Source organism: Melampsora larici-populina (assembly GCF_000204055.1).
Source record: "Melampsora larici-populina 98AG31 unplaced genomic scaffold MELLAscaffold_1, whole genome shotgun sequence".
Classification (NCBI taxonomy): domain Eukaryota; kingdom Fungi; phylum Basidiomycota; class Pucciniomycetes; order Pucciniales; family Melampsoraceae; genus Melampsora; species Melampsora laricis-populina.
The window spans coordinates 114872-138318 of NW_006768765.1; the positions used below are offsets into that span (position 1 = coordinate 114872).

A 23447-nucleotide genomic window follows, 5' to 3' on the forward strand; every position below is an offset into this window, starting at 1 on the left:
ATTTAAAGAGTTCACTGAAGGCTACAAAATAAATCACATCAAAACTACACCCTATCACCCACAGGCAAATGGTTTAGTAGAAAGATTCCACGGTACGTTCATGAACGCACTTCGCAAATTCTGTAGCCCATACGACCAACTCCTGTGGGATGAGTATGTGAACACGTGCTTACTCGCGTACCGCACTTCTTATTCCCACTCTATGAAAGCCTCACCATATTACATGGCTTACGGTAGCGAAGCAAGATTACCGTCAGAGAAAGTAAGTCTAATGTTTGACTCCTCTTTCGAAAACTTAGATTTAATTCATAAGCAACGCAATTTGACAGTTCACAAACACAACGTCAAAAGACAAGAACTTATACAAGAACTCAACGAGAGGGCGAAAGAGAAAGACAAAGAAACAGAAGAAGGCTACACGGAACGCAACCTCAGGCCTGGAGACCGAGTCCTTCGGTCATATGAAGGAAGACCTACTAAGCTTCATCCCAGATGGGACGGGCCCTTCGTCATCCACGACGTCTATCCAAATGGTACGTATAGCCTAATGACTTCTAATGGTCACATATTAAACAACAAAACTAACGGATGCCGCCTTAAAAAATTTAAAGGGACCTCCGACGAATTTTATTTCGCCTCCCAGAGACTCCAGCAACGCGATACTACTGCGAAGCATCGCGACCGTCGCTCATCAACCTCAACGTATCGACTCTCAAGGAACTCATCCGGCGTGAAAAAGGAAAATTCCCCGAAGTAAACTAGGAAGTTTACGGCCTTAAGGAGGGGATGGTGTTATTCCTAATTTCGTCATTTCCCTTTGTTCTCATTGTACGCGCTTTCGATACGCTCGACGCGCTTTTCTCTGCTTTTAACTACTTTTCATTTCTATTGTTTTCACAATGTTTTCCTTATCGAAACGGATCTCACCCAGATCCGTCCCGATCACTTGCTTGACATTACTTGTAGACCGAATCCTTCAGTACCGGATTCGGCCACCTCCACTTTTTACACCTACTTGTATCTCGACAAATCCTTGTCGACTCTCGTTGTACCACTATTTCCTTATTCGTACTTTGTAGAGAGATGGTGGACTATATAAAGCCCACCTCTCTCCCCCTTGGAATGAATCCTCAAGTTACTTCTCCTACACTCTTACCGTACCAAGATTGTGATAGGAATCACATCAGAGATGACGAAATATGATGGCGATCTGAGCATCCAATGGAAAGAGCTTAACTTTCACGAAATGAGTCAAGACTTGAAAAGCGATTCAAGTGAGAAGCTTTTAAATCTGTGATCTCAAAGTTCCATTTATATCAATTTTCTCTTCCGCAAAGTCGATAGTTGGGATCATAAAAGCGATAGAAAAGTGAAGTCTGATCTTGAACTGGTGGAAAATGTTCAAGCGCATTTGTACATTATCATCTTTACGATCAAATGCGAAAAGACAAGATGAAAGTAGGAATGATAATATAATGACAGAAAGATATAAAATCGTCCTCAGCAACTTCCCATCAAAGTTTACCCCATCAAACTTGTTGCTTGACCTGCATCTAATCGAAAAAATACACCATCCTTGCCATTATAATATTACAATCTTACTCAACCAAAAATCAACAAACACTCTTTTGTTTTCTTTCCAACATCAAATCAAATACACCAGCTTCGCAGGAGCCTATCAACGAGATGAGTTCTGACAGTGACTTGCATACTATCAGAGGAGAAACTGTGGCTCCACATAGCCCATTACTCCATTCAAACAGCTCGAGTCACCAACAAGTGATGGATGATCTTCTTCCGGACTCGCCTCAAGTAAGTGCACTCCCTTACACCGTAATCTACTTATAGAGAATAAAAAGTCTGACGTTTCTTCCTTTTATTCTGCATGTTCTTTTGATTCCTCATCTCATTCTATTCTCCAGAACAATCAGCTCCAAGAACCTGGACTCGATTCACATGACCAATTTGTGGAACAAACTGTCTTTCTTCCAGGGTCTCATGCTCTCAACGAATGCGATTGTTTTGATCCTGTAAGCCCAATGGAATATGAATCTGAAAATGATTCTCCTGCTCAACCTGTCCATCAAGAAACTATGCCTCTATTCAGGGACGAGGCATCACCATCACCAGATCTCCTAAAACAACTCAACCGTTTTAGATCTATTGAGACTGAAAGCTCGCTCGAATATCTACCCGCGATTAAATCTGAATCTGATCATCAAGATCAAAGCATTGAATCCCGTCCACCTACCCCTGGACCCGGATGGTCTGACGGAATCTTAAATGATCAGATACCAGATATAAGCCCGAACGGTGAACCTATGGAAGAAGAAATCCCTTCGTCACAACAACACTACAGATTTTCTAGTGGCGAAGAAAAACCGGATATCGACACGGACGGTGACCAAATGGAAGAAGAGTTTCCCTCCCCACAAGAACAACCTCGACTTTCTAGTGGCGAAGAAAAACCGGATATCGACACTGACGATGACCAAATGGAAGAAGAGTGTCCCTCTCCACAAGAACAATTTAGATTTTCTAGTGGCGAAGAAAAACCGGATATTGACCCTGAAGGTCAACAAATGGAAGAAGATTTCCCCTCTTCACAAGAACAACCTAGACTTTCTAGTGGCGAAGAAAAACCGGATATCGACACTGACATTGAACAAATGGAAGAAGAGCTCCCTTCTTCACAAGAACAACCTCGACTTTCTAGTGGCGAAGAAAAACCGGATATCAATCCAGAAGGTGAACAATTGGAAGAAGATTTTCCCTCTTCACAAGAACAACCTCGACTTTCTAGTGGCGAAGAAAAACCGGATATTGACCCTGAAGATGAACAAATGGAAGAAGAGCTCCCTTCTTCACAAGAACAACCTCGATTTTCTAGTGGCGAAGAAAAACCGGATATCAATCCAGAAGATGGAATTACAGAAGATGAGATTCCTGCTTTGCAAGGACAATCTAGAATTCCTAGTCATGAAGAAGACGAACAGATAGGAATACAATTATTCGACTCTCGTGGATCACCACTCACAAGCAATTCTTCTAACGGTGAAGAGCTTTCTTCGACCCAAAACCGTAGCGATCTTCATCACTATGCCAGACTGGTCGAGCAACAGGCAACACCAGGCCCATCAAATCAACCAAATCCAAATTCCGGGAACACTCATGCATTGAGTCCAGAGACTTTGAGACTTTGGCGATTAGGTTTTGTAGATGCAAGAGGAAGAAGATCACCTCAATCTATGAGACAATCCTCTCCTTGTTTGGGCCCGAGCTCAAGGGATGTGTCAGTTCATAATGATGCGAGAGAGTCAAATATACTCCCCAATTTATCTAGGAGAGACGAGGTCAATGCTCCGACTCAAGATCTTCAAACTACAACTGCATTGAAACCCCAAGGTAAGAAAATAAAAAATCAAGCCAACGACTCAACTCTACCAGCAAAAAAGAAGAGTAAGACTAAACAGGTCAAGAAATCTCAACCAGCAAAGCAGCGAGAAGAACCTCAAGCTCAACTTACCAATTCTTCTCATACCATAAGCCCCCCTGCTATACCTCCCACTCCGCCACCACCTCAAGAACAACCTACCACTTCTTCTCAAACCAGGAGTACACCTGCTATACCTCCCACTCCGCCAAACCCTCAAGACAAGCCAGAATCAAGTCCACCTCGAATCCAAGCACAAACTGAAATTCCAACACAAAGGCCTGGAAGAGCTTTGAGACCTAGAAGATTAGATGGAAGAGCTGCTACTAATTTAAGATCAAGAGCTTTGGAAGAAGGAATTGATTCAAATCAAAATAAGAAAAAGAGAGGAGGTAAAAACTCAAAAACGAGGTACAAGAAGAAAAAATAGAAGAAACTCAAACTGGTGCTGAAACAAGTTCTTCAAGAAACTTAAATGCTCCAGAGGATCAAGAAGTAGTTGAAAATACTCAATCAGAGGCTGTACCTCCTCGTCCTTTTAGAAGATTAATTCTTAGACTTCGTCCACCCGTTGATCCAGTTGATGATCAAGCGCAAGAAGAAGTAGTAGCGGATCCCCAACCAGAGGTGCAAGTCACGGAACCTCGTCGTCCTAGAAGATTAATCCTTAGACTTCGTTCACCCAGTAATCCAGACAATAGAAATTAATATGATCAGTCCATTCGTTTTCTTTTAATCCGAGTTTTGAAAACAAAACAAAGTTACAAGAAATAGATTGACAATCTTTTGTAAATAGACCTGTGATACTTATACCCTTCTTTGTATATAGAATTTTTTTATTCGTTTTTCCATAAATCTAATTTGTTTAAAAAATGTTTGTCAGATAAAAGTTGATTGAATCAACTACACCATTTTATCAAAACCGCCTAAGACCCTGATTTATTTTTGGTCCGAGCCTTTGAGGTTATTATGATCGCATCCATTCCCAAGTGACAGAGAGTCAAGAATCATCGTTCCTCAACAGACTTTTTGACTAACACCCGCTTCCTCAGAAGCCTCCGTACCATCTTTGAACGGTGACGGTACTTCATGGGCCCCATCAAATACATTGACATCAAAAGCCAGCTTGTATCATTTGTCACGATCTTTCTCTAATCCTAATTCCGATCCTAGTTGATGACTTTGAATGCTCACTTCAAAGATCCTACAAGCGTGATGATAAATGAAAATGACATTCTGTTAAACAATTTTTTGAGACAGGTGAGTATCAGAAAGCTTTGAGTGAATTTCAAAGATTCTTCGTTTATGGGCTGCACTTGTAGAATAAGATGAAGTTTTATTTTTGTTTATTTTTGTATCCATTGAATGATAGTGAGTGCAGACTTTGGATATAAAACATGACATGTTTTAAACCCACTTTTCGTTTTGATCAATCAGAAACAAAAATGATCCTTCATCAGGAGTGGAATCAAATGACTGTAAACATCTTCAAAAATTTATTCAAAGATTTGATCATGTGTTTGACTCAAGGATTTTGGGTAATTTGATATATTTCAATTCATACAAAAAGAATAATAAATAGAAAAGCATGATCACTAAGAATATCAGTTAGTTTACAAGAGTCAATCAAGGGTAATTCAGGTGGAAATTCATTCTTCCACCAATCTTCAAAAGAGAAAGTTAAAACATCTATGCCAAGTGTTTCGATTGACTTGGTGCTTAACCGACAATCTCTAGTTCTGATATTTTCAGCAGCTTTTGGACCTTCACTTACTCTGACCAAATCATCAATGAGTAGGTTTAATAAGTTGGCAAAAACCACTGTTATTGAATACTTGGTGTACATTTTCTGCGAAGAGAAATGTAGGATTGGAGGATAGGGTTTTTGAAAACCTGTAAATCATGATTTGAATACAATATTAGAATGATACAATTGATTTGAGGATTCTAAAAGGTAAAATGACTGACTTGCAAGTTGACTGATCACCTTTGCTACATCGTCTACTAAAGTTGGATATCTAGTTGCCCAATCATCCATTTTTATTGAATGACCTTGCGATGATTTCTTTACACCATCGATCAAGGTATGGATAGATGGAATTCAAAAGCCAATGATTTCAATCTTTGGTTTATCATTCCATTTCTTTGGTTTCAATTGGAAACTGACCTGCTTCGTCATTCCGTCCGGCTTTACCATAACTGTCAAAAAGCGAAAAGCATCGTTAGTTTTAAGTTTCAGTCAGTCATATAGATTCGAATTTGAACTACTTTGTGAAAGAGCTTACAGGACTGGTGCTCTAAGTGAAAGGACTTGACCCTTTTCACCCGATTCAAAAGTGGCCTTCTCACCAGCTAACTTGGTCTCACCGTATAAATTAGTGGGACTGTTTGGTGAACAAGCAATAGACATCAGTTTAGAGTGAAAGTCTGTAAAACACAATAACCATTTATAGCTCACTTTGGTTCATCATTGATATCATATCCTCCTTCTGGTGCATTACCATCAAATACTATCTCCAGAAATATTTCAAGATCAGAGATTTGACTTACGAGTTATAGATTGTTTTGAGAGTTGGATTTGCTTACCATAATCTGTGCATATATAGATGAGACGAAATGAATACCGCTTGGAAAGTTCGGCTAGATGTTTAGAAGTGTCCACATCACACTGAATTCAAGAGGCGACGTAATTCGAGTCAGTTTACTACTGATTCGACTGAACTGATGAATCATGAAATGTAAAGAACGAGTGGAAAAATTGCTCAACTTGCTTAGTCCTTCTGGATCTTTTTCAGCTACATCTGGCCTTCTCTCCGCTGCGCAATGCACAAGTAAGATTGGTTTAAAGTTTTTGATCAAGTCTTCTATTACTGTTGTATCCCGTAAATCGATCTATGAGACATCCAAATCATCGTTAGATGGTTTCGGGTATAAAATTGAAGATATCTATCAAGGTAAGAATCCAGTATACATACCTTTTCGAGCGCGTCTGTGGCCCTACTGAAAGCATGTGTACCAACATAGGTGGCCTTGCTCTTTCAGATGTGCAACCACCGCTCTACCGAGAAGTCCTGGATGACGAAATGAGAAATACAAACAAATCAGTTCTCTGATAGAGTGATATATGCGTGACTCGGCGTGCTATAATGTAGATCCTACCTGACCCTCCAATAACAATTTTTGTAGCCATTAATCGATCAAGTCGATTAGAGAAGTTAGAAAAATTGCGAAAACTTGAAGGTGCATACACTGCAGTCTCACTTGACTCGCCGTCTACACACCCCGCACAACCTTTCGGCGCCCCGCAGAGAGGGCTTTGTTACATTTCGAAGTGTGTGAAATGTGTGTCTTGATACAGTTACAAGTGGTAATGTGATTGTGTAATTGGTGAGTCAAGTTTTTTTGACCGGTACTACCCTTTGATACAAGCAGTGCACCTCTTCCCCAAAAGTCCTTCAAGCCTCAAGGCGATCGAAGAAAGGATCCCAATCATCACTCTTATCACTATGCCTACCACTCGGCAAGTACTTACAATCGGTAGTCTTTCTGTCCTCACCGCTGGGATCTCTTATTGCTTTTATTTCGATTATAAACGTCGAAATGATCCAGCTTTCCGTAAAAAGCTATGTGAGTACGTTTTCGATTGATGGTTTTCTACCAATTCTCTTTGATCCTAATTGGATTCGATGAAAATGATTCTAATTTAACTGATCTGAATTCTCATGACCAACTTAGTGAAAGAACAACGAAAGCTATCAAAACAAAAGCAAACATCTAACAAGAATGCAAGTCGAGAAGCTGAAGAGATGTTAGCAGCTGCTGTAGCTGCTGTTAATGCTGAACCTCTTCCAACGACTATCGAAGGGAAAGAGAACTATTTCATGGAACAAGTCGGAATGGGTGAGATGTTGGCTGGAAGTAAGTTTTGAGAATCGATACTTTCGTCATTATCAATCTGGTTTAGTTCAATAGCTGAGCGATCTTTTGGGAATTTTGATAGGGCTTCCTCAAGGCGCTGTACCAGCTGCCATTTCATTTTTCAAAGCTTATAAAGTATACCCTTCTCCTCAAGAGCTCATGATGATCTATCAACGTACTATGCCCCCTGAAGTATTTGGCATCGTGGTGTAAGTCTTCATCTTTCGGGTTCTACCCAGCTTCATTTGAATTGCTGACTCAACTGAAGACTCGTCCACTTTTGTAACTTGCTCTTCGCACTCATTAGTGAGATGATCAAATTGGATGTCAATCAAACCATCCGCTCATCGCAGGCCTCTTCATCTGGCGCCTCTCGCCGTAGCGCTCCTTCCGGCGAAGCCCTGATTGAAGAGATCACTGGAGAGGAAGCTGCGGCCTCTAAGCCAGCCAGTCAAACCAGCTCTAACAAGCCCGATTCCAAGATCTCTACTAACACCGTTTCCGACAAGCCAACTTCGACAGAGCAATCATCCTCTGAGAAACCAGAAGTGCCACAAAACCCACCATCGACGCTCTCAGCTCCTGCATCCGAAGCCGCCTCGTTTAAATCCGCAGGAGAGCAACCTCAGCCAAGGAGTGAGAGTCCGAAATCTGCCCCACTCTCAGAACACGGTAGTGGAGCTGGTGAAAGTCAAACAGCAAACAGTTATATCTTAGTTGATGATTCCACCCCTGTTGAACCAGTTGCACCAGTCGAAAAATCTACTGGAAACGAAGAATGGGTAGATGATCATGATGAGAAAGTCGAACCTTCTTCCGAAGAAGATCCTAAAGTCGAAGAATTGACACCGGCTACCATCGAACCAGCACAATCAATCGAGACAGCGGTTGAAGAGGAGAACTCTGCATCTTCTGACTCACCTGAAGTAACTCAATTAGATGAAACCAAAGAAACTAGCGAGGAAGCTTTGGCCTAGGTTGTAGACTTTGTTGATGGCAAGTGTAGCTCGAAAAGTAAATAGAGGATGATACTTTATGGAAGACTAGTTAAGGAAAACATACCAAGCCTAATGACTTTAGTATTACATATCTTAGGATGGCGTAAATATTAGATATGTTGATGTGTTCTTTATAATAATCACCTTTCATTTTAATCAAAAAAGTTTTGGCCTTTCATGTTTTGTTTTGGTATTTGACCAGAACATCATGTTGATTCTTTTTCCTGATAGCGTCTGTCTGTAACGATTGGGGCTTGCCGCTCGACATGATACTGAAACACTCAAGTATTCATGCCTTTCTTTTTCTCAATCCATCACAAAATCTAAGAATTCTTTTCCTCGTTCCCTGACAATCTCCATGTAGTCACCATGAGAACTTTTTCCTTCCCTCTAAGATCATATACACACAGTATCCGCCTTGAGTGGGAATTTGTGAAGCCATCAACGTGCGATAACAAATTTTGGTAACAAGATGATAGTCTTTTGTCTCTTCCGTCGTTCAGGATGCTTACCACATGGTACGCACTCTGCAGACCATGGCCATTCACGTATCCTGAATATCGTTGTTAACGAGTTCAACCACCACAAATAGCATCGACAAAGTCTTGAAAAAGGGTAAAGGGCCTCGTGGGAATAGTCAACAACAAAGATCGGTTTGAATACTGCTGCGCAATCCGAAACCTCAAAGTGACAAATTAAAAGAAGGCCCCGGTTGATAAGTGATTTGATTGATGATAATGAGGATGGATGTGATAAGTTAACATCTTTTATTTGATTCATTAACGTTTTATTATCAACTTTTGATTTTGGTAGCCGTCTTCGATTGGATCCTTGACGATAGATCGTTAAGATGGAATTAATCGATTTTGCAGAAAGTACATATAGACTCGATCTTGAGGGAATATTCTCCCACTTTTTGCTCAGCTAAACCATCATCAATTTCTTTCTTGAAACTTTCTTCACCTTCAGCTTTCATTCACCAGAACTGGTCGAAGTACTTACTCTCTCAACATCATCTCATCAGCTTTAAAAACATAATCCATTTCAACAATGGGAGCCCTTAATCTCAAATTCTCGTTACTTTTAAGCTTAGTTTTTATTGTCGCAGGACAAGAGGATAAACCGGTGATTAATCTCCCACCGAGGTGAGTAGCTATAACTTTGATCGAGTCAAATCATTGAGATGATGGGCTTGTGTTTACCAACTTGTTGTCTCTTATTGATTTATTTGACTTCCTAATGTATCTCTAGTTTGATCCAATGTCTTCCGATAGCCTTGACGGTTGGAGGAGGCGAAGCGCCATATTATGTATCTATTCTACCTGGAGTAAGTTCTAGTCTTGAATCCAATTCATGATCAATTTGTTCTAATTGTTTCTTCATCGTTTTTGTATTATGAAAGGGTTCACCTGGAGCACCACCTTTGGAAACATTTCCAACCATGAGTCTACCAGGTCAATTAACGTAAGTTTTTTGTTCCAAAGAAAAATCTATTCGTAAACAAATCATGAATAGTTTTTTTTGAATTTTTTTTGTGGATAATTTTAGCTGGATTGTCGATCAAGCACCTGGAACACAATTAACATTTCAAGTAAGAGATAACAAAGGAATTATAAATTATTCACAAATCTCTACAGTCCTTGTGAGTATCATTCTTATACCTTAGGATAACATGAATCAAAATCTAAAGAAAACTTATTGTTATGTTTGGATAGGCCGGAGGAGACTGTAGTCATGTTACACCTCTTGGAATGATTAATTCTGGAGACGGAGCCACAAAGAGTCCAACAAATCAAACTTCTACTCAATCCAATCCTGCTCCAATTCCAATCACACCACCACCTTCAACTACCGCAAGTCCCCCACTCACACCAACCAAACCATCAAACAGTTCATCTATATCACCTCTTCCTGGGGCCGCCAATGCAACCAGTACCCCCAAAACCAATGCTACAACCATTAGCAACACCCCGCCTCCTTCTAGCATTACACCGATACCGGGTCAACCTCCTGTTTCACCAACGATACCTAACACTACCTCAGGACCTAAAACTCCTACTGTGGTAACTCCCGCTATTAATCCAAAGAATGTAACCAATACAAACATTCCGTAAGTTTTAATGATTTCATTTGATTTGAATGGTGCTTACTTTTTTTATTGATCATGTTTTTTTTTGGTTTATTAGGAAAGATAAAGCTAAACAAGGTGATGGGAATCGATTTAAGATTGATTCTCATATGATGCTTATCAGTTTAATATCTATAATCATTTTCAGTATAGTTTAGAAAAAAAACGATTGGAAAAGATTAAATTATAGTTGATTTTTTTTTCTCGAGATTGGTTTTGATCTTGATTCTACACTTGTTGTTTGTTGTATTTGCAAGGAAATTAAGGAAAGGAATGTTTTTTTTGAGATTTTGCAAAGTAATGCCCTTTGCTATGGGATGAGATTTCAAGGATGTTTTTTATATTTTGAGTGAAAAGAGAGGCTTATCAATGAGGTTAGTTCCTGATTGAATGTCGTTAAAGCTGCCCTTATAAACAACAGGTTGAACTTTAGTCAGGTCTGATGACGTTTTTGGTCGAGGAAAGATTTCTGAGTTCGTCAAGAAAAGAAATTGACCATGGGTTGAGCTCAAGCTTGAGGTGTTCATGATAGCCCTTGGAGTTTTCAAGAGTCGGTATCTATTTTACAAGTTTTGTATGCTTTTATCAAGGTAATACTGAAGGCTACATTGCACTCTTGGCATTCTACAATGTCATATGAGGGCTCTCCGGATGGGATTCATCTCACGACTTGCTTTCTTATCTTTGTTAGAAGCCATAGAAGCTCTTGTCGTACACCAGTCTGATAATCATCCTCTGCATCGTGTTCCACTTGAACTGACCAAGTTCTTAACCTAGAAAGTTTGCTTTTGATCCAAACTTCTTCAGTTTGATACGACTTCTGAATTGAAAATGAAATTGAAAGATGAGGTTACAAAGGCTTTTTATTGCTACAAGGTGATGGATCGTAACAGGTGATATCTTCTTTTTGTACTAATCTATAATACAGCGCTAAATTCATCTTGATAAAGTATAAAATAATTCATACAAAATATAGTCCAGCTTTAAAAATGAGAATCAAGAGATGTAAGAAATATAAAATAGATATCAAAGTTTAAGTCTCATAATCCAGATTATTAAAACCAAAAAACAAAGATAACCTAAATAACTTGAACTAAAGAAGAATCAAAAAAATTGATCAGATGGACATGTCAAAAAGGAATCAATCAATAGTTTTCCTCTTACCTAGTCCAAATCAAGATGAATCGTGTTATCAAATGTTATTGAACGTCTAGTGTTTTGAGCGGTCGCATTACTGGTATAATTCGACACCTTTTTAATCAGATTTGTAGCTGCATCCATAGTTTCAGTCAAACTTTCAATTCAAAGATCAAGAATTCATCATTAGTTCTTTTTTTCAATTCTGGGTAAGATGTAAGATAATGGAACTTACCCTCCTGAAACTGCATTCATGACTCCGGTTGCTGCCTTCATAGCCTTTTTCGCCATATCAGTAGCATTAAAGCCTCCACTTTCAGGTGCACCGGGTGAGGTGGTAGGTGCCGCATTGTTGACGGGAGCTGGCGGGGGGGATGCGGAGCCATCTCCTTGTGCAAGAACATAAGAGGAAGCCAAGAGAACAAAAAGCGCAAGGAAGATGTTGTTGAAAGAGGTGAGATGCATGATAGATTTTATTTTACAGTAGAGGCGGTTATGCACAAATGATCTCAGGTGAATTGGATCTTGAAAGACTCGAGATTTTACAATGCAATAAAGTATGGACAAAAGATTTCAGTGATTTAGGATTTTTGGGTGAAGTGGGGTGTGATTGTGCTTTCGAGAGTTGGAACTTGAGCTCTTTAATAGAATTTGAAACCCACCAACACTGATAGGAAAAGCTTTTGCCAAGGCTCTGAGAAGACGTTCCAGATTGCATGCTTGTGATTCGATGGCGAGGGGTGTTCAGAGGGCGCGGCAGACGCGCTCGCAAGATCACTCAACCTTACCGGGTTGCCCAAGTCCAAGCTTTTGTCAGACGAGTTGCGGGTTACCTATGATGAAGTCAAGGCAGGTCAACGAACCCATGGCGAAAACAAGTTGTAAGGCTAGCCTCGGGAAACGAGCCTTTCTAAGTGAGGAGTAGGACAAGGTAGGGCTTGGGCGCTCTCTTCCTGGCGAGCCATGACAAGTTACAAACTTCACGCAATTAATAGCCATTCATTCAGACCGTGGCATGAAGACGTACACTGCCATCACTAAAGCCTCAAATAATACTTTCATGATTGGACTTAAATCTTTACTTGAACTCGATGCCCAACTGGTAATGTCTTGATCCGGCATCCTCATCTTTTCCATGCCCGCATTTTCCGCTCCGAAAGACCCCGCCTAAGTCTAAGAGGGAAGTTGATTCAGGCCATGGACATGCATCTAGAAATATTCAATCAAGTCTGACTAACTGCTCGGCGTGCATCAAAAGCAGCCTGCAGAGCCCTTAATGAGCCTCTGATCAGATGGTATGGCCTAGCTACACTGACGCTGAATTCTGGAAAACTTGTAAGTACATGTTGTTTTTCTCAAAAAATCATTCATACTGGTTTTTCTTCTTTGAATCATACAAATTTCACTACAAGACTTGTAGGTACTTACCTAAGGGCTTCGGACGTACAGGGTCTTGATGGTCGCTTTGAGTAAGAGTGTTTGAGGTGATTTCACATCAATTGGTACAAATGATCTGATTGAAAACAGCAAAGGATGCAAGTCTGATACATAGATATTGAGCAAGTTATCCAGTAAGACAAAAAAATTGTACAAGTGTTACAGTACAGAAGAAAAAAATCAAACACATAATATTGTGTTCCTTGTGATAAAGAGAGATTGAGGACTAGAAATTTAAAATCAAATGAGGATTCCAAAGACTTTAACATTCACATGCTCTGATTAGATTGAATGATGATACATGAGGATCAATCTCAATAATCTCGCTCAAATTCAATATGACGTTTGGTTTTAGGAGCTCCAGTACCAGAAGCCATTTGACCTACTCCATCTGCGATGGCTTTCAAGATACCTGAAGGCATTGCTAAACCTCCACCACTCAATCTGTTCCAAAAAACAAGAAGAAAAACATAAGTCATTTAAGCCAAATTAAATCAATTTTATATGAAGGACTGAAGTAGGACTTACCCAGCTGAAACCGAACTTAGTACACCACTAGCAGTTTTCAAACCCTCAGCTTTTTGCTCAGGAGTGATGGGCTTGGGATCAGCAGTTTTGCCCGGAGTGGTGGTACTGGGAGTTTTCACTTCCGTTTGACCACAAACAAGAGATACAGCTAAAAGGGCGTATAGAGCGATGAATAAGGTGTTGAAGGATGCGATCTGCATTATGGACAGTTGTTTACAGTAGGCAATGAAGTATGGTAAAATGTCTTTGAACGCTTTAGATGTAGATAGTTGTTAGGTTGGGTGGGATGATTAATTCTTTAGACGAAGGAGCTAGATTTTTAATATGATTTCAAGTGAGTGTTGAGCGTAGGCAAATGTGTTCAAGGGAGGGTCCAGTGACGAATCTCAGAATGCCTTGCTTGTATGTTAAGGATGGATTACACATAGGCCCTTTGTATCCTCAGGCTCCACTCTTTTGCTCCTCACCCTTCTCTAGATATTGATCATCACGGTCCCTCAGCTTCTGGCCTTCCTGAAGACTTTGACGTATTGATTTCAATACAGATTTTCTTCGACCCCAGTTACGTGCATCATGAGGGATACATTTTGCAACCACGGGGTAAGCATCAGATCATGAGTCTTTTTGGTTTCCTTTTTTTTCGCTGAGTGTATGTAGCACATAAACATCTTTTCAAACTGCTGCCTCAAGTCGTTTGCCCAACCAACTCCATTGTTCAAATCGCGACGCCCTACCCTCGCTTATGACGACGCTAAATGGGTCCGACCAGTGAAGTCAATGCCAAAGCGGCAAATATCTCCTCAGGATACGACAGCATACGCCCCAATGATCATCATCAGACCATTATATTTACAAAACTTCTGATGATCCAAGTATGCAGTAAGGGTTAGTAGCGTCATAGTCCCAAGGGTGTCGAGCTAAATGTCATTTTTTTCTTAGGAAGCTTTCCAAAGACGCCTACGCTTCTTCTGCTCAAATGTTTCAGCGTGTTGAGCTCTGTTTGTCATATTTGAATGCCATTCGATTCAGGAATGAACTATTTAGATACTCCATCATCCTCAAGCCTCACTTAGCTCATGTGTCCGTAGTCAAGACATAAGAGAATATAAACAAGGTATCATGATTTATAAGTGGCCTGGATGCCTGATTAATGGTGTTGGTTCCCATTCTGGGGATGAGACTGAGAATAAGCTGTCATCTCTGAATTTTATATACTTTTAGTACAAATACATGCAACATAACAAGTTTATGATGAGCTTTTGACAGCTTGTGATAGACCAGAAGCGAATGATTGAGTGAGTTTGGGTGGCTCTAATGACGATAGTCTGCGCTATGTCCAAGTCTTGCTGGACTATTTGATAACCGTGGCCGAAATTAAAGATGTAAACAGGGTATCGGGGTCACATGCGGCCTGGATGTTTGGTAGGTGGTACGGCTTCGGATCCAGACGAACATGAGGTAGATAATATCGTAAAATTCATCTGGCTTGTTCGGAATATAGCAGCCATTGAGCTGGTAAAGTAAACTTGACGAGCCTTTGAATCGAGGTTCTGCATCTCGAATTATTTATTACCTTTGAGGAAATTTGAATTCCTAATGATAAGAAACATCATCAGGTTGAGCATAAAGTGTGTCAATAAACGAGATCAAAAAGAGAAAAAAGTCCAAAAAACTCTACCTAATCTTATTTCGATTTTCTCTATTGAGTTCACGTCTGATAGCTCTAAGAGGTTCATCAGATTTCCCAGCACCCATTCCAGGTTCGATCAAACTCCAAAGCCAACTTGGATACTCTTCATCCGGTTTGGCAACGGGATCTCCTACACCTTTAATGATACCTAGGCCTTTAAGCGGTGTTCCAGCTTTAACACTTGAGATTGGTGTTGATTGTCCTGCTGATATGAGTGTTACTTCAATATCGGTCCCTTTGAGTTGGTAGATTGATAGGTAGAAATGCTTTACCTGAACTTGAGCTCACAATTGGCTTTTGGTGTCTGGAAGAGGATGATGAGATCGATCGAATAGCGAAGGGGATAGAATGAGATAAAGGTTTCTTGAGTTGATGAATGAATGTCATTTTGTACTTGGTCTTACAATCTTTCCTGCTGAGTTCAAGTTGAGTTCACTTTTCCTAAAACCCGTGATCACTACTTAGACTTAACTTGAGGTACCTTAACCTTATGTGGTGTACATACACTATTCTTGCCCTTGTCATATGACCTCAAGGTTAGGTTTTGTTCGGTGTTGCAGTGCCAGTTTCTTGTTTACCATTCAATCGGTCAACAGTCATCCTCAAACCGATTATCATCCATCATCAACATCAATTCTTCAAACATATCTCACTGAACACTTATTGGATCGAGCTGTCGAATCTCCCAAATGGACTCTGCTTTGGCTGCTCAGATACAAGCTGGAAGGAGACTCAAGAAAGCAACTACCAATGATCGAAGTGCACCTGCAGTAGTTGGCAAACCAGCTGGATCAAGTCGTCCCGGCGGTGGACTAGCGAGTGCACCACGACCACCGGGTGCTGGAAGTGCACCTTCTGTTCCAAAGATTCCAGGCGGTGCTCCAGCAACTTCTAATAATTTGGGGACGCCAGCAACGAACAATGGTCCTCCTCAGCTCGGCGGATTGTTTGCCGGTGGGATGCCTACACTCAAAAAGACCAACCACAGCAAACCAGCTCCTCCTCTTGCAGCTGCACCTCCGGTGCCAAAACATACTGTGAACCCTCCAACCCGAGCACCACCTGTTCCGAAGCATGCTCCTACTCAGCCCATACCTTCTCGAGCTCCACCACCACCGCCAGCATTGTCATCATCCACGGGGCCCTCTCGTCCCCCACCACCACCTCCAACATTTGCTTCAGCACCCACTCGAAAACTGCCACCTACTACTCCAATAGACACTCCGACTTCTCGATTCACACCGCCCCAACCAACGAGATCATATACGACAATCACACCGCCCGTTCGACCTGCCTCGGCGGCTCCTGAGATTGTACCCCCGGCCCGCCCTCCTCCACCTCCCATTCGACCCTCACCAGCTCTTCAAACCGCTCCAGCTCCTCCTCCTCCTCCATCAATGAAACAACGCGCAGTTTCAATGGCAAACCTCGTACCTCCACCGCCTCCACCTCGCCCGCCACAGCAGGCTGGTCAAGCTCCACCGCCTTTACCTTCAAGACCTGGAGCCAGGCCAGTTCCGCCGCCACCGCCACCGCGAGGGGGCACCGCTGATGCCACTCCTGCTCGTAAGGCGCCTCCTCCGCCGCCTCGACCCAACTCAGCGGCGCCGACGCCAAACATAGCTCGCCCAGCTTCTACACCCCCTAGACGAGCTCCTGCACCACCCCCACCAGTCAACCAACGAGCTCCTTCTCCTCCAATGCCACCAAATCGACTCCCTCCGCCTCCTTTGAGGCCTTTACCTCCGCCACAAGCTCCAGAGACCCCCGCGTCTCGCAGACCGGTATCAGCACATTTTCCTGAACAGCCTCCACCCCCACCACCACCACCTGGTATCAGCCCCGCAGCGCGTGCACGGGTAATGTCTATGATGGCCCCGCCACCACCGCCACCACCACCACAATCAAAAGCCAGTCCATCTACACCCTCGCCAACAGTCAGGCCAATGAGTATGATCGTACCTAGTGCCAACCGGGATCCTCCTAGAACCAGACGTGAGTGAAGTTTGATCAACTCCCCGGAAAGGATTCAGAGAATCATGATCCTGATGGTTCTTCCTGATGATTTAGCTGCTAGTCCACCTACTGTTTACTCTACCAATCCACCACGAAACTTCCCTGATTCCAGTCAATTTCCACCACCTAGAGTGTTTATGAGCGGTATCGTACATCAGTATCCTAGTGCTAAGCCACGTGGATGTGACTGGGAAATGAAGGCGGTCTTGGGATAAAAGAAAGAAAATCAATTCCATAGAAGAAAAAGCTTGACTGTATGTAATGTTTAAAACGATTGGACAATCGGAGGGTTTTCTGTGTTAGTTTGATTCCTATGTATGTTATGTGTAAGATTGCAGCATATAATGGCTGGTGAGGGGCTGTGCATTGAACGCTCTGTGAGTTTGTAGAATAGTTACACTGCAAAGTTTGGGATTTGTGTGAATATTGTGGGGTAAATTGAGTTACGGACGATACTTTTTGCACTGTCACTGAATTGATTCATTTGAGATGGCTTTTCATGATAATTGGTATTGTGGGACTCAGCCCTGTTCTTTGATAATGCAGATAATTTTTATGGCTATGAACTTCTTGAACCTTATGCCCCCTGTTAGGATGTTATTGGTGAACATGTTGTTTCAACTCGGCCAATTTGCATCTTTATGATTGAACACCAGAGTATTTTGGTAATGTACATCTCCCAAGTATGTTAATTTCATTGCAAGGAAATCCACTACATCAATTAGTTCTTTCTATTTTTTTCTTTTTGATGTCTCAAAAGTTGAACTCTACATGGAAAATTGCTATCTGGTTGAGAAGGTGATTTATCAAAAGTATGTTTTTAGAGATGATGTTTTGTCCAAATGGTTATAAGTAAAAAAGGCCCCTTGTTTCTACTTTGTGATTCAAGTTTGGTTGTCGCTATTTACATTTTCAAAAAATCCAAATGGTATATTCTCAATCAAAAGAACAGGGAATTATGACTAAACTCCCTGAAATATGTAGAATGAATGATTGAAGGAGAATCATGTATTTTGCGACAAGACTTACAAGGGTGATGAGAAGCATAAGAGTTGTCAAGACTTTGAACTCAACCCACTTCAAGTGCACCATGGTAAACTTGCTAGATTCATTCTGGAATGACGTGCTTGAGAATCACAAGTGCCATGGGAGTCATGGGCTCAGGTTGTGAGGTCAGGTCATCAGGGCCATGACAATCTTATTGAATGCGACGCTTTTCTTTCGCCGTAGCCACTTAAATGTAGCGACATCAAAAAGTTGAAAACTCGTTTTATCCAGTATCTGAAGCAATATAATCTCGCGCTCTGATTGCTTTTCGTCCCCACCCCTCTCGTCGCCGCCCTCAGCCTCCATAGCTTGTTAATAGCCCAACCAAAGCAAACCCACGATTTCCGTGATCTGTATAAAGCTTCACATACCCCAATTGGTTTTCTCCTTCACGTTCTCCTTATAACATTCCCAACTCTCACATCAACTCAGCTACATTCCACCGTTTGTGTCCACTGTCAACTACTTTGCACAAAAATGCTCAAAGCATACCTCGTTATAGCACTTTGCGCCGTCTTTGCAACCATATCTCAGGCAGCGGGGCCACCAACAGGCGCAAAGGGAGCCGTCGCGACTACTGGCAGTAGGTCTTTCATCCTCTTCTTTTCAACAAGGCGTCAATATTGCCACCCGGCTCTGTATGATAAATATTTGCTCACAGCTCGGCTCACATCTGCGTAGCGACGTGCAACAAAGCCTGGATCCCACCTAGAGCGAATTCCAAAGACAAAGGCTTTGGTAAGATACCCTCTGTGATGTGTAATCATGTACCTCCAAGACGCTATCTCACCGCAGAAGCTTTTCCAATCACTTTTTTGCTCAACAGTTTGTATTACTGATACCGAATGGTTGACTTGTGACAGAGGCGGAGTTTCTGACGCGTATGCTCGAAAGGCACCCAGTTGAGTGCTTTCCTCACCACACATAAACTACAAGGGAGTCAAACCTTCATCGCGATGCGTCCTTCCTTTGTCTTTTCTCTCGCTCTTAACAATTTCAAAGGACTGATTGGCCTCATACTCTTCTGCTCTCTCATATCGAATTCAGAGGGTTCGGATTGTACCAATCATGGGAAGGCCGTCAGCCCCCCATCGTGTACCGGAGGCTTCCAATTCTTTACAGGTTTTTGTAAGTCAGGTTCTCTATCGGCTCAAATTTGTGACATTAGAGCTATATGATTCCTTTTTGCTTACTTGTATTCACGTGTCTTCTTCAACAGATGAATGCTATCCAAACGCCGGGAGCAGAGAATACTTCAGATGTGCGAGTGTGGAGCCAATGAGTGTGTTATCATTCCAGTTCAAAAACAAGTTTTGATATCTGACCTCGTGACTAACACTTGTTTGATTTGCTCTCTTCTTTATCAAAGTGGGTGGGGGTGGTGAATGTGATAAGCAGGTTCATAAATAACAACCTCCCTAAAATCCAGCATCAGCTCTGGCCCATCGGTTCTGATCTTTCATGTCTTAGAACCAATCTTTACAGCATATTTTGTTTGGTTTCCATACAAAAGCATGCTTCGTTGTGAACTGTGTTCGTTTTGTTCTTTTCTAACCGAGAATGTGTATTTGTCTCTTTCTATCTAGTTTTCTGCTTGTATAATAAATTTACTTCTGTGTTATCTTTCTAACGATTTCCCACTTGACTCGAAGGCGTATGTGAGGCCTATGGCTAGCTAGATGCCATAGTGAGTCTAAACAATCTTAAAAGGCAGTTTATACAAGAAGGTTGAGCTCCAGTCAGTGTACGACAGGTCAAGAAGGCGGACTCGAGCTCACATGGCTCGATCAAAAGATCCGATTGAACCATTTTATGTACCAAAAACCTTCTTGCTTTTTTGCCAATTGCCAATTGCATGCTTCGCTTTTATATCAGTCCGGTTTTGCAATCATAGACCAAATCGCTAGAAAATCACAGAACAAAACAGCCAAATTATACCAAAACAATTAAACCAAAGAATTGAACTCAATTCACAGGTACCTAATTTCACTTCTGAACCTTTGTACTCACACCTACCCAGAAAGAGATGTATAACTGGATATTGCGGAGAACTTGAGAGGGCGCGAACCTTGCGAGCTGAAATTAAGTTGAAAAAGTACCTCTTGCGCGGACGACGCCGTGCAAGAGGCATTGAGGTCAGAAACAAGCCTGTGATCTTAAAGTTCATATCATTATACAAAAACCATTAGTTTGAATAAAAAAAGTGGACGTCATGGGCTCAATAGTTGCGACAGGTCTTGTCGCGCGGTGACCAATCAGACCCTTCATGCAACTCTTCACCGTGGGGCATTCCTTTCGCCGTGTCCCCATATGTTTTGTGAGATGATGGAATATTAAAGTCCTTCAAACCACAGGACCAAATTTCGCAGTCCTAGACCCTACCTTCCGTACCATCATCCTCCCCGGCTTCCATATATTGACCATACCCAATTATATCAAATAAACGAACCCCGTGAATTGTTCAAAGCTTGTATCATTTGTTTTTGTGTCCATAGGATTTTCGACTCTCATCAAAACTCATAGCAATAGTTTAAGAATTTTAGTCATACTTCACAAAAAAATGTTTCAAGACTATCTGGTAGTATGTCATGAACCTGTCACATAGAAAGAAGAATGTAACACGAGCGTCTAAATAGGGCTAATATTTTTATAATAGCTAGTTAACAAAATGACGTATGTACACAATTTGTAATCAGGAACAAGGAACACGGATAACAGTCTTTTTATCAATTTCGAAATATTGTTATTCTCTCATATATATACTTGTTGTTTTGTTAGAACTCTGTTGCTCTTTTCTTTATCGGAATAATCATTTATCTTACGTTTCCCTTTTGTTGACTTCTCCGCACTCTGAGATCGAAAAACCGTTCCTAAATAAAGCTATTATTAGCCGTACTTAAGACTTCTCCGTTCTGAGAAAGTCTCGACTAAGAATACAACCCAGGCCTTTACATTTTTATTCCGATCTTTTTCTTTTTGAGCGTTGTTTTGAATTTTTTTGTTCTTTTTCTTCAGATCACTAGATCACAATTTTAATAAAGTTTTTTTTCAAGTTTCTTTAACTTTCATTTAATTTTACAACTCTCATCGACTCCTTCTTTTTTCAAGTTTACCAGTTTATGTTCACTCATTTTTCAATTTCTCACGCTTTCAGACATCAATATATTCATCCAAGCTCGTTTTCTACAGACAATTTACTAACCTCTTTTTCGGAATTACCTTATTACAATCAGATTGAAGATCCCTGTCAATTAGTAATAATATTTCAAACTTTACCTTTCTTTGAATTCCCAGAAGAAAACCCTTTTTCAGATTTCCCATCTCATTCCCCGCTTACTCAAGAATCTCTTCTATACTACTTAGATTGGGAGGACTACGATAGGTTATACTTAGAACAACTTATCCATTTCTCAGATCCACCTCTCACAGCGCCAACTTCTTTGAATTCAAACTTTTCGGAGGATTTTCAAGAATGAACCCTTGGAGAGAAGGTAGAGAAAGTCCGGCTGTCTCCTCAGTATTTGGAAGAGATCAGCCCCCGCATCAAGGAACTAGCAGTGAGCTCTCGGATCCCCATGCCATCAGAATTGATTCTCCCCCAACCTATCGCAACGGTCCTCGTCTTCCACAATCCCAAACTCCTGTCTCTCGGCTAGCTCAAAGTTTGGATAATTTGGATTTCGCAACTAATAGAAGGCATTTGAATTACCCAGGCCAGCAAGTACCACAACCCCAGATGCATCAAGGTCAACAAGGGTGGCAACGTCTCGCGCAGAGATACCAACAAGAATTCGGACCTGGAGCCAATATCCCAGGATTTGTCCCACCAGTACAGACTCCAATCTGGCCTGAAGGACATCCGCAATTTAATGGGCCTCCACCTTTTGCACCTCCACGATACTCGTTCCCTCGATTTGCTGCACCTCCACCGCCACCTCCTCAATTCGCTGTCCCTCCTCAGATGCAGCAGCCGCCGCAACCCCAATTTGCCCAAGTTCCGCCACAATTCACTCATCCTCAGAATTTCGCCGTCCCTCCTCAACAATCTATGCAACCCGATTTTGCTCAGTATCAACAACAGCCTCAACAGCAACGGTCGACACCAACAGCCAGACCCGCTTCAAGAGCCCGACTGCTGAGCTAGTATCGGATTCCAGAGCACCAAAGATTCGTGACAATCTTAGGTATTATGGAGACAACAAAGGTTTGCGACAATTTCTTGTTGAAATCCATGACGAACTCGATCAGATCGTATGGAAAGACGACAAAGCAAAAATAAACTGGATTGCTCGCCATTTCACTTCGAATACAACGGCATCAAGTACACAAATTTGGTTCATGGGTTTGTTAGAGAGGAACGCCTATTCTCAGAATTATTTTAATGTGTACGGAAATTTGAAGGCTTTGGAGTACAGGATCCCGGAGTTGTTGAACCTAGACAACTTTTTGGATGAACTAATTTACAAGTTCGGTGATAAACATGCTGACAAGACTTGTAGAGAGGAATTGGAGGCCTGCAAACAGGGGAAGATGTCGATTATTGACTATAACTCAAAATTCGAGATGCTTTCACTACATGTCAAGAAGACTCAAGAGGACAAGATCTTATTGTATGTTGAAGGATTGCACCCAAGCATTCAGATGGAAGCAACGAGGATTTCAGGTTGGGTTAATGAGACGGATTTGTCACGAAAGCAAGCCATGGCGTTAGAAGCAGCTGATATTTTAGATTTGCGCTCTAAGGTATCACAGCTCCATCCGCATTTGAAAGTTCCTGGCGAGGTATATCGACATCCCAACCATCACTCTTCGACGCGACCTAACCATCACCAAACACATCAAGCCTCAAATCGCAACAACGGGCCAGTACCAATGGACATCGATGTAAACGAAGTGTCTATTCAACGTGACGAAGAAAATCCTTTTCCAGCAATTCGTCGGTTATGTAATGCCCAAAGGTTGTGTTATGACTGTTTGAAGTCTTACAATGAAGAACATAGAAGACTAAAAGGTTTGCATGGTAGACGATTGTGCCCGAACCCGCCTGCTCGTATGGAAGACAAATTGAAACTCTTACGGACTTCGGTGAATTCGGATGCCAATCAACCTCAAGGA

At 41.6% G+C, this 23447-nt stretch overlaps 8 protein-coding genes across 8 annotated transcripts; 4 read left to right on the forward strand and 4 right to left on the reverse strand.

The window, feature by feature from the left end:
• Positions 1-1686: 1686 nt before the first annotated feature.
• Positions 1687-4141, forward strand: MELLADRAFT_86687 (MDN1-containing protein; the record flags this gene model as incomplete). Its single annotated transcript, XM_007403426.1, has 3 exons — positions 1687-1812; positions 1923-3825; positions 3867-4141. The coding sequence occupies 3 exons, from the start codon at positions 1687-1689 to the stop codon at positions 4139-4141; spliced, it is 2304 nt and encodes a 767-aa protein (XP_007403488.1).
• An 850-nt stretch (positions 4142-4991) lies between these two features.
• MELLADRAFT_32508 (NAD dependent epimerase/dehydratase family protein) lies at positions 4992-5528 on the reverse strand (the record flags this gene model as incomplete). Its single annotated transcript, XM_007404125.1, has 2 exons — positions 4992-5326; positions 5402-5528. Coding segments are annotated over 2 exons (462 nt in total), but the record flags the coding sequence as incomplete, so codon positions are not given.
• A 22-nt stretch (positions 5529-5550) lies between these two features.
• Positions 5551-6623, reverse strand: MELLADRAFT_86688 (S-adenosyl-L-homocysteine hydrolase; the record flags this gene model as incomplete). Its single annotated transcript, XM_007404124.1, has 8 exons — positions 5551-5555; positions 5601-5632; positions 5719-5817; positions 5892-5947; positions 6020-6059; positions 6201-6325; positions 6409-6466; positions 6598-6623. The coding sequence occupies 8 exons, from the start codon at positions 6621-6623 to the stop codon at positions 5551-5553; spliced, it is 441 nt and encodes a 146-aa protein (XP_007404186.1).
• Positions 6624-6878: 255 nt separating this feature from the next.
• MELLADRAFT_70372 (mitochondrial import receptor subunit) lies at positions 6879-8624 on the forward strand (the record flags this gene model as incomplete). Its single annotated transcript, XM_007403427.1, has 4 exons — positions 6879-7060; positions 7169-7351; positions 7434-7560; positions 7659-8624. 4 exons carry the CDS (start codon positions 6940-6942, stop codon positions 8326-8328), a joined length of 1101 nt encoding a protein of 366 aa, XP_007403489.1.
• A 775-nt stretch (positions 8625-9399) lies between these two features.
• MELLADRAFT_100929 (Hypothetical protein) lies at positions 9400-10635 on the forward strand (the record flags this gene model as incomplete). The annotated part of the gene is made up of 6 exons (XM_007403428.1): positions 9400-9494; positions 9601-9676; positions 9752-9813; positions 9898-9991; positions 10065-10459; positions 10536-10635. The coding sequence occupies 6 exons, from the start codon at positions 9400-9402 to the stop codon at positions 10633-10635; spliced, it is 822 nt and encodes a 273-aa protein (XP_007403490.1).
• Positions 10636-11641: 1006 nt separating this feature from the next.
• Positions 11642-13779, reverse strand: MELLADRAFT_86691 (uncharacterized protein; the record flags this gene model as incomplete). Its single annotated transcript, XM_007404123.1, has 9 exons — positions 11642-11771; positions 11850-12003; positions 12277-12333; positions 12478-12563; positions 12642-12781; positions 12853-12968; positions 13043-13066; positions 13395-13489; positions 13580-13779. The coding sequence occupies 9 exons, from the start codon at positions 13777-13779 to the stop codon at positions 11642-11644; spliced, it is 1002 nt and encodes a 333-aa protein (XP_007404185.1).
• A 1362-nt stretch (positions 13780-15141) lies between these two features.
• On the reverse strand, positions 15142-15656 carry MELLADRAFT_86692 (60s ribosomal protein l37 mitochondrial precursor; the record flags this gene model as incomplete). The annotated part of the gene is made up of 3 exons (XM_007404122.1): positions 15142-15172; positions 15258-15474; positions 15542-15656. The coding sequence occupies 3 exons, from the start codon at positions 15654-15656 to the stop codon at positions 15142-15144; spliced, it is 363 nt and encodes a 120-aa protein (XP_007404184.1).
• Positions 15657-15958: 302 nt separating this feature from the next.
• On the forward strand, positions 15959-17500 carry MELLADRAFT_100933 (verprolin-related protein; the record flags this gene model as incomplete). The annotated part of the gene is made up of 2 exons (XM_007403429.1): positions 15959-17264; positions 17340-17500. 2 exons carry the CDS (start codon positions 15959-15961, stop codon positions 17498-17500), a joined length of 1467 nt encoding a protein of 488 aa, XP_007403491.1.
• Between the last annotated feature and the right edge of the window lie 5947 nt (positions 17501-23447).